General features: G+C 34.0%; 1 protein-coding gene across 1 annotated transcript in view; it reads right to left on the bottom strand.

Moving 5' to 3' along the window:
- The window catches only part of LOC112514142, a 19,284-nt gene extending 10,623 nt beyond the window's left edge, over positions 1-8,661 (bottom strand). Inside the window, exons 1-5 of the mRNA XM_025120474.1 lie at positions 8,498-8,661; positions 7,863-8,105; positions 7,330-7,697; positions 6,193-7,065; positions 5,747-5,982 (exon numbers count right to left, since the gene is read on the bottom strand). Coding sequence (XP_024976242.1) covers positions 5,747-5,982; positions 6,193-7,065; positions 7,330-7,697; positions 7,863-8,105; positions 8,498-8,661 — 1,884 coding nt within the window. The remainder of the gene's footprint in view (positions 1-5,746; positions 5,983-6,192; positions 7,066-7,329; positions 7,698-7,862; positions 8,106-8,497) is intronic.
- Positions 8,662-10,498: the final 1,837 nt, after the last annotated feature.

The following is a 10,498-nucleotide window of genomic DNA, read 5'->3' as shown; positions in this document are numbered from 1 at the left end:
TAAGATTCACGTTCAGTACAAAATCTTTTCTCTATTTCAGAAAATATTTTCTTCTCTAAATTCAAAAGCTTTATTAGCTCAAATCAGATCATTTTCAGATTTATGAACCTTCTCAGTTAAATCCTTTGTCTCTGTATTATTCCTTTGGGAGTTTTTCTCAATTGAAAGTGTACTTCTAACCTCTTTGAGTTTATTGAAAAGATCTTTATTAGTTTTACTCCAAAGTCTTCAAATCTTCATCATAATTTTTTCTTACAGAGCTGAGAGTGTTCTCGAGTTTTCAATTTTATACTCAAATTCCTTCTCGATTCTTTCACATTCTTTTTTATGATCTTTCTTTAAATCTTTGATATATTCCTCATTAGCATAATTCTTAGTGTACATATTTATGTATTTCTATTTATAGTTCACAATGCTCTTTTTCAGCTCAGCAATCTTCTCTCTCATCTCCTTTAGAATATCTGCCATTAAAAAAAAATTGATCAGTTAAAGGATCTATGCAGTGAAATCAGTAAAAGAAATCAAAGACGATTAAGCTCAAAAAAATTTGAAAAACACTAAAAACTGATGAGGATTTAGAAAAACGACGAAGAACTGTCAAAAATCAGTAAAAACAGTCAAAACCGTTGAAAACAGCTAAAAAACTGTTCAAAACAGTTGAAGACAGTTAAAACTGATTAAAAACAGTTTACGCGATGGAAAACAGTTCAATTATTCTCAACCAGTTTAAAAATACAAACATAAACAAATAAACGAAATGATCCAAAATTAAAATGAAAAAAAAAATTAAACTAAAAAAGATACAAGCCCAAAACAAATATCAAAACAAAATTAATGATTCAAGCCCAAATCAAGCTTACACGAAAAAGGAACGATTTGATCAACAAATTACAAGTTCAAATCCAGATACAATGATTACGTATACAAATAAGTCTTGAGCCCGAATAAATTCTCTTGAGAGACTTAAGCCAAAATCTCTCAAGCTGTCATGATGCAACCAATGTTCTTCGAGTTCTTCTTCTAGACAGAAATTTCCGACTAGTTGCAATGCTTCCCCGTAATTTATATGCTCCAATTAATAGTCCTTCACCCTCAAATGTGACCTGCAATGATAAAAAAAACTACATTGAACTGCTGCTTGTTCAAGGAATTCAATCAAGACTGTGCAAGAAATCCATCTTTCATAATCCAGATTATATAATGAATGTTTGTCTTGAAGCTGATGCTGATGAGAAGGTACTGGTATGTAGCAAGTTCCTAAACCAAGGTAGAAGAATGGAACTGTAGTATTGAGTTTGGTAATTAATCACCAGACTTCCATTCCAGCCAAATATCAACCGAGACTGACTTTGAGAACTAGAGTCCTGCTAATTTCCCTCTGTACCAGATCCTTAACTTCTTGAAATCAAAGTCTTGTTGAGCTATGAAAATAAAAAAAACTTGCTCAAGATATGTAGCCCGCTCAAAGTTCATAGTCTCTAATCCGCTAAACAAACAACCACTCAAATATGTTTTGAATTGGTATACACAACAGTAGTAAGTTGCTCACACACAGCAGCAAAATTGAACATTCAAACACAGTGTAATCAATCAAAATTTTACAACACACTAACTATTCAACAGTGAGCTGTTGGGCAAAATTCCACACACCACAGTTTGAGAAACCAAAATCCCAACCTTCCAAACTGCATAACAGAGATTGTGTTTCACAATTTAAAAGAAGAATSCTTCACAGAACAGAATTGATATCACTTGATGGTTTGCTGCACTAGTGCAGATGCCTTGAAGATTTTTAAAACACGCTGATACTTCCAAGAACCATGGATCCAGACTAGCTGCTATAAACCTGTGTTTCTTTGGTCTTAAGATAATAAGATGTTGAATACCAGCATTCCTTGGCCATAGTATACAAAACCAATCAACACAGTGTACGAATTGATACAGGCGATTTAATTCAAAACCAATCAGGCTAATTGAACGATTTTGAACATAGAAAATGAAGATGAATCTGTCAAGTTCTCTGAAAAACCAACTAGTGTGCGATTAATGTGAAATCAACCAAAGGAAATCTGCGATTTACACATTTCTTCAAATCCAGTCAAAATAGAATAAGCTTCGGTCAAGAAACTTGAAATCCAGACACTATAAAGTAAAAACGAACACGTCTTCAATTAAGTTGAAATCAAACACTATTATGTGAGTTATGAATCAAAATCGACAAGTAAGGTTGTCAGATTTAAAAATCCGGATGAATCCTTTGAGCGATTTACTAAATCGGATGAAGGCAGTTAATTGACCGATTTACAGACAACCTGAGCGATTTACCTAAATCGATCACAACTCAAGCTAAACCGGAGAAGCAGTGAACGATTTACCAAACTCCGGTCACTAGTCCGCTCAAATGTTAATTGAATCCGGTCACCAATCCGGTCACCAATCCGGTCAAGAGATGATCGATTAAGACTTAGAACACAAAACATATGAAATTTAAGATGAAATCGATTAAGTATGAGCGATTAACAAGATTTCGACTAAGCTGCTGTCAAGGCTGCTACCCACTTGTGCGATTTAAGAATCATAGTGGTGAGCGACTAACTTCTTAATCAGACAAAGGATGAGCGATTTACCTTGAATCCGGTTAAGCTTTGTACGAATCCGGACAATTATCCGGTTAACCTCAAATCTAGACTTTCCAAAAATTCCTTTGAGCGATAAAAATACCGGACATATAGATGAACAGATGAGACTTGGCTTCTTGAACCTGCGATTTAGTTGAAGATGAGAAATGATTCTAAGTCCAAATCAGATGGATTTGGCTTAGAGAAATTTGGGCCTGCGGTTTAGAAACCAAAAACACAAACAAAAAGAAATTTTAACAAAAAAAATGATCAAAAACACTGACTTTTTAAGAAAAATTAAGAACACGAAAAAAATTTAAAAACACTAAAACCGATTAAATCTTGAAATATAATGATCAAATCACAATCGTTTGTGAATAACAAAGATTCACAATTCAATTCTGAGCATTTTGATCACGATTTAAACACAAAAACACAAGATTTTTAAAAAAAATCGGATCAAACTTAAAAAAAAAATTAAGAACGCGAAGAACATAGATGAAGAACACAGAAAATCTAGAAAAAAAAAATCTTCAACAAATCTTCAAAATCTGATTTCTTCTTCTGATTTCTTGCATTTCAGCTTTGATACCAATTGTGTGTCACTCTTCAATGATCAATCTTCATACATCTTCATAACAATGGCAGATCTATGATTTATCTTCAAGAACACAAGATATACTTTGAGAGACAAAGTCAAACATTCAATACTCAGTCAAACTCTCTATTACGTAATGTGTTTTACAAATGAGCTCTCTTCTCTTTCAATTACAAAGACATTACCCTAGTTATAGGGTCAAACTTCTAAACACAAGTCAAAGTCAAACCTGCCTAAGAAAAGTCAAACACGATGACTTTTACAATTATAGACAATATTTAACTTTCAAGACGAATACAATTTAATACTGATTTTCAGTCCTAACAGTAATGATCAGAACCCGGTTATCACAAAAATGAAGAAGATGAAAGAGAAGAAGGGGCTGGAAAATCTCCCTAATGGTTACCATAAAATCAACACAAAACTTCTTCTCGTGATTGCCTCATTAATTTGTACAAGTTAAAAAATAAAAAATATGGAATATAACAATTACCAATATTACCCTTTACTATTTAAAGAAAATGAAAAAAACAAACAAAAAGATGAATAACTATGATCAAGGTTGCATTGGTTGTAACAATGCAATGGGTTTTATTTGAAATATATCTTATATGTGTGTGTATGTATATGTATGTGTGTGTGTGTATATATATATATATATATATATATATATATATAACTTGGGATCATGTGAGACCGACCTGTTTTTGTGAGACCCGTGAGACCATCTTTTTACACTTGAAACTTTACAGTAAAACATTATGAAGGTAACATTCACAGTGTTTTTACTGTGAAGATTCGAAGTTCTTTTACCTTCACAACGTTTTTCTGTGAAGTTTCAAGTGTAATAATATGGTCTCACGAAACAGGTTGGTTTCACGTGAACCCAACCTTATATATATATATATATATATATTAGGTTCGGACCCGTGTATTACACGGGTTAATGACAAAAATTAAGCGAAACTTATATGTATTTTATGAAGAATTAATAATCGGAGGTAATTTATAAACTTAGACAAAGGTACAAGTCCGATTAAATTTTGGATATAAAGATGCTCTTACTCGAGAATTGAATGTTACATATACAAAGGACGGCCTGTGCTTCGATGATAAGAAAAACTTCTAAATGAAGACGAACAATGTAGATCCAGTATGCAGCGCTACGTAGTACATGTAGAGCCTTTATATACCTCTATATGAGACAAGCAAAGGGAATTAGATGCTCTGGGTAGTACATGCAGAGATAGAACTCTTACTCAAGAAAAGTACAGAGCCTCTATGAAGCTCTGTATGAAAGACGGAGGAAGGGTCAGAATGACCCTGTAGCACCTGCAGAACCTCTGTTAAGCTCTATTTGTAGAACGAAATTAGGCTTCAAGGACACAAGCGTAAAGAAAGTTTCCAGAGATTAAGACGGAAACTATTCAGAGTTACAAGTCTGAAGGTCATCTTCGGAGTAAGAGACAGAGCCTCGACTCATTCCGTGAAGAGACAGAGCTCTTTCTCAAGACAAATGCAGAACCTCTATGCAGCTTTGTATGAAATACGGAGTCTAGTTCATATTGACCGCATTGCACGTGCAGAACCTCTGTTAAGCTCTGTATGAAGGACGAAATTAGGCTGGACAGACATAAGGGCTAAGAAATCCTCCAGAGTTCACGACGGACAGTATCCAGCGTTGCAAGACTTCTAAATCAAGACGACCAACCTGGCTACAAGTGTGAAGTTCTTTTCAAGAGTTAATTGCTAAAATTAGCCAACGCTACAAGTTTGTATAAATTTTCCGTGGACAGAGGCTCTGCATTGTAGATGCAGAGCTGGTGTGTAGCTTTGCATGAAGCATGAAATCAGGCATAAAGGTGCTACATGGTTTCTGCAGTACCTCTCTAAAGCTCTGTATGAATTACAAAAGTTTGGTCAGAGGCTCTGCGTAGTACATGCAGTCCCTCTCTAAAGCTCTGTATGAATCACGGAGTTCATGTGAGAGAATTTACGTAGCACATGCAGATCCTATATGATCGGATAATTATAATGCAGAACATAAATGAAAAATGAGCCTCTTAAGAATTAATAATAATATGAGTTAATAAGATGAAGTTGTAAAACAATATTTATAACACAATATAAACTGAACAAATATAAGGTAAATATGTAAAACATTAATAAAATAAGAACCATGTATCATATATTACTGAACACTTCTTTGTATACAACATTCGTTGTTTTACTGTCAATAATACCATCATCATCCATAATTAGTACTTCCAAACCTTGCTTGCTTTTGACTCTGGATAAAGCAACATATAGCTGAGCATGCGTGAAGACCGGTTGTCTTAGAAATAAACCAACTTTTGATAATGATTGTCCTTGGGTCTTATTAATGGTCATGGCAAAACATACAACAATTGGAAAACTGTCTCCTTTGAAATTTGAATGGTATCCTTTTGTGTGTAGGTGTTAAGGACATTCTTGGAATGAATGTACGGCTTCCAATATTGCTTCCAGATATAACCTATGCTTCTATTACTCGATTTCCCAATGTTAACACCCGCAGTCTAGTATCATTACATAATCTAGATTTCTGATCAATATTCCTGAGTAACATGACAGGAACACCAACTTTTAGTAAAATCTTGTGGTTTGGTATTTCTGATAATTTAAGACCATTTAAAACATCAGGAGAGTACAATGTTTTGTCAAACTCATCATGAAGGTGCTCTGATTCACATAGCGTATCTGAACTTAAGTACTCATTTTCTTCTCCTGGAAACAATGACAGCAAACAATCATTTATTTCTTAAACCACTTCATTTTTTGGTGCAAGTATTGGTCTTTCTTGAAAATAAGCTGAGTTGTTGATGTTTTCAAGAATTGAGGGATAGACAAATTCGATTAATGCAGATATAGGATCGATGCGATCGGTAATGAGAAGATCATGAGGTATCTCAATAACTGCTTCACCATCATTATCACCTCCAACTTTTCCTTCTCCTAAGTCCAAAATCCATTTTGCAAAATCCCTTGTTTGTTCAATTTCTGAACTCTCACTGTTTGCAGTTAGCCTCATGTTCCTAATTAACCTTAGGACTTTGCTTTTTTTCCAAATGTAAGATGAACTTAATGATGCATTTACGATGTCTTGTCTACCTGCATTGGGAATAACCGGCAGAATCTGTCTRAAATCTCCTCCAAAAATAGTTACCTTACCCCCAAAAAGCATATGTGAGTCACCACTGCGTTGAGTATGGAAAATATCGTTCATACTTCTATCTAATGCTTCAAATGCATGCTTATGAACCATTGGTGCCTCATCCCATATTATCAAAGTAGTTTTCTTTATTAAGCTCGCAACATCACTGTCTGGCTTCATGTGGCAAAGAGAATCTTCATTGAGAATGAGCGGGATTTGAAACCGATAGTGTGCTGTTCTGCCACCGGTAAGAAGTAAAGATGCAATACCACTGGAAGCAACATTTAAAACAATATCTCCTTTAGATCTTATTGATGCATCCAAGGTCTTCCACAGGAATGTTTTACCTGTTCCGCCATTCCCATAAACAAAAAACACACCACCTTTTTTCTTTTCAACCGCAATCATGATTTCATTATATACACCTCTTTGCTCATTTGTTAGAGTAGTAACAAGTGTCTGAAACTCATCACGTAAATTATGATGGTTATAATCCATTTCTTCTGCAATCATACGGTTCTTTGATGATTCAAGCGAATCATTATCTAGATAAGGTAGAGTAGTGAAGTTTTTCAATGTGGAATTGTTACGAAGCAAAATCTTTTCAATTTCGAACAAAGTTAGATTATTCACTTGTTCTTCATTGAGAGATAAATCTGTAAGAAGATAATATAAATGTAAACAATTAATACATGAAATTAAAAGTAGATACAATTTAATAACAGCCATAGTGATTGATAATAGTTGTATAACTCTATGCTTAAGATATAGAATTAACATACCTAGCTACTGTAAAGCAATTCGTTGATTGTACAGAATCGCATCTGCTAAGTATTGCCATGTTTTTTCCAAAACAAATTCAGGTCTAGATAGACTGTTTGAAATCAGCATGGTTGCAAATAAGAAGCGGAGATAAAAACCAGATGCAGTTAAATTTGCCTCTTCAATGGCATCAATATATTCCTTGTCATCGTCTAAAAGCCCAACAGCATAACATGCATCTCTAAAACTAAGAAATGTTTTTCCATTAACTGTACGAATGTCTTCAAATGATTTAGGACCTTTGACTTTATTTAGAAGAATTCGTAAGTAATATTCTTCTCTTACAGTAGGAGAAACTGAATGAATCCGTCCAATTGAGAACCCTTTTTTCCTTCGATCCCAACGTTGTTCGTCCAATTTCCACACAAACTTTGTAGGGAATTCAACGTAAGTGAGTTCTCGTTCTTCTTGATAAATTTGATTACAATGCATCCAAGCTAAGAACATTGAGGACGCCACAGATGGTCTGTTTAGGACATTTTCAATATTATCTTCAGCACCAAACACCACTTGTTGTTATCCCGTAAGATGAAAAGGAAGTCTTAAAACAGAAGGAGTTCTATAATAAACATCATATCTAAAAATACGCCATGAAGCTTCACATACAGAAAGGTATCTACAATCATAATACTGTTTTATCTCATCAACAACATTAAAAGTGACCGCATCATTACTGTTTTCTACAATTGCAACAGTAGCTCTATCTGGACCCTTATTGATATATTTGAACAGATATTTGATTGAAGATGACTGATTGCACCACTCAACATTAATGTGTGCTTGATATCTTTTTAACAGATGTTTGTTATATGGAACGACATTTCTGTTGTCTAGTTTAACACATGATTTTTCAATAAAACGTCCATCAGCTCGTCTGCGGTATACAAGATAACCATTAACATCAATTGAAGTGTGTTTAGAAAATTTCTTTGGGTATTTTTTTGAACACTTTCTATCAATCATGCATGGACAATTAATGTTTTCTTCACCACATGGTCCATGCATCATGAACTCTTTTACTAGTAAGTACAAGTCTGGATCACTGTTTTTGTCTAGGATCTCAGCTGAGATGATAGGATAAATCTGTTCAACAGTAGGTAGCTTGAAATCTCGGTGCATAAACAGACAGATATGACTGTGAGGCAATCCATGCTTTTGAAATTCAATTGTATAAACAACTTCAAAAAAGTTACAATTTAAATTAATAAAGATAAGACTAAAAGTATGAAGAAATATGTTGATACTGTTATCATAAATTGAACATACCTGCTTGAGTTTTGCCAAGAAAACTCATTCTCTTTCAATTCTTTAATAAGTGCATCAAGCTTAATCTTAAATAAACGACAAAGAATGTCAGACCTGTCTTCTGGATTTAGGCCAGTGTCCTTAACAAATCTTCTAATTTCTGGCCATTTTGGATTGCAAGTCATGGTTAGGAATAAGTCAGGATATCCATACCATTTAAAAAGGGACATTGCATCCAAATAATTTTGCATCATGTACCGAGCACCACCGGTGAAAGAAGAAGGTAGTGTAACACATTGTCCAATGTTTGAAACATTCCACTCTCCTTGTTCTTGTACATTGCATAGAATATCATATGTCTCGCACCTTAGACTTTCTGCTGCTTACGTATGTAATGCAATCTCTCACTTTCAATCATTGTGTATCCATCAACATTAAATTGCTGTAGAAGCCTCCTTGCATTGAGAAGTAATGAAAACATATTTCTCCTATCTTGAAGTTTGAAGGCGAAGAACTCCCTCATTGTTACAGTTGTTCTTTTACTTTTGCTTGAAGATGTTACCTCTCTATGGGGAATGTCAACTCTGTAACCATCTTCTCCGTATGGAAATAACAACATATATTGAAGAGGAAGGTAAGAAGGATGTAATTCACTTATTTGTTGCAAATAACCTGTCTGATGTTGTACAATGATATCTCTTTTTTCAATTGTACCACCATCATCTCCAACAATTAAAGTTGCAACCTCTGAAGCAATTGGAAGGTTATATGTTCTTCCATCATTTTCTCTTCTTCCAATCAGCCGTAACTTTAGCTTGACATCCAGGTAGCATTCAAAAGAGTCTCTTCCAATTCTATAAGACTTCACCAACACATTTTTTGCATCTAGTATGTTCTTTAAGTATTGAATAATCTCAACATCAAGGGAATCAGAATTTGATGCAGAGGCTTCTTGTTGTTCACTAAGTAAATGATAACAAACATAAAATCAGAGTGACCATTAATATAACCATACTATGTAATTCAAGTAAATTTATTAACAGATATTACAATAAGGATGAATGTATACCTAAATGAACTATGTCTATTTGAAACTTCATTTTCCGTATCATATATGTACAGTTGAGAGAATTTCAGTTTTGTTCCATTTGGTGGTAGAAGACTACCCATCCTATGGTAGTTTTGACCGTTAAACCTGTATATGTATGGTGCATTTCCACTATTAATGGAAGAATCAATTTTTCCACCCATTGATGAAAATGAGAACAATGAATTATAACGACGAATGTTCTTCATAAAGTATTTGCTTTTTGAGTCCTCACAACGAAACAGATTTACGTAAGAAGTAGCCATCTGTTTCTCTTTTGGAAGCTGAACTTTGCCATAAAGACAACAAAGGGAGTAAGTTGTTTTCATCCCGCATTTTTTCCCTCGAAGAGCTTCATCTCTCCATAGTTTTGCATCATAACATTCACAAATAACACTTTCATCACCGTGATCCAAGTACTCTGTTTAATAAATTCGAATCTAATAACTAACTGTAAGTATTAAACATTTGATTAATCAATAATTACCTTAAGATATTCCTGCAATTATGTTTGTAGTTGTTACTAGATGGTCCGGTTCGTCATCTGATGTAATATCAATGATTGGTATATCAGATACATTTACATTCCTCCTTTGTAATCTATGATGCCCTGTTGATAACCGAACCATAGAAGAAGCTTGCTCTATTGTCGATAAAAGCATGGATGAATTGGCGCTAGAACGTAACCAGTAGTGTTTGTTTACATGAAGACTTGCTGTTTAAAATATACAAATTTAAGTAATGTAAAACATGTGTTAGTATTGAAAATGTAATTGAATCATTACTTTAAAAATGAGGTGTACAAGAGATTACACATACCATTAGAGAACTATCAGATAATGGATTTGTGATAGTCACATCTGAAGAAGAATGTGCAAAGTTTGTATGTTGATATTGTGGACATGTGTTTGGATCCATATTCTCACTATGGTAGG

This window comes from Cynara cardunculus (genome assembly GCF_001531365.2).
Source record: "Cynara cardunculus var. scolymus isolate 2C chromosome LG 6, CcrdV1, whole genome shotgun sequence".
NCBI classification, from domain to species: domain Eukaryota; kingdom Viridiplantae; phylum Streptophyta; class Magnoliopsida; order Asterales; family Asteraceae; genus Cynara; species Cynara cardunculus.
This window is presented reverse-complemented; position numbering and strand designations above follow the sequence as displayed.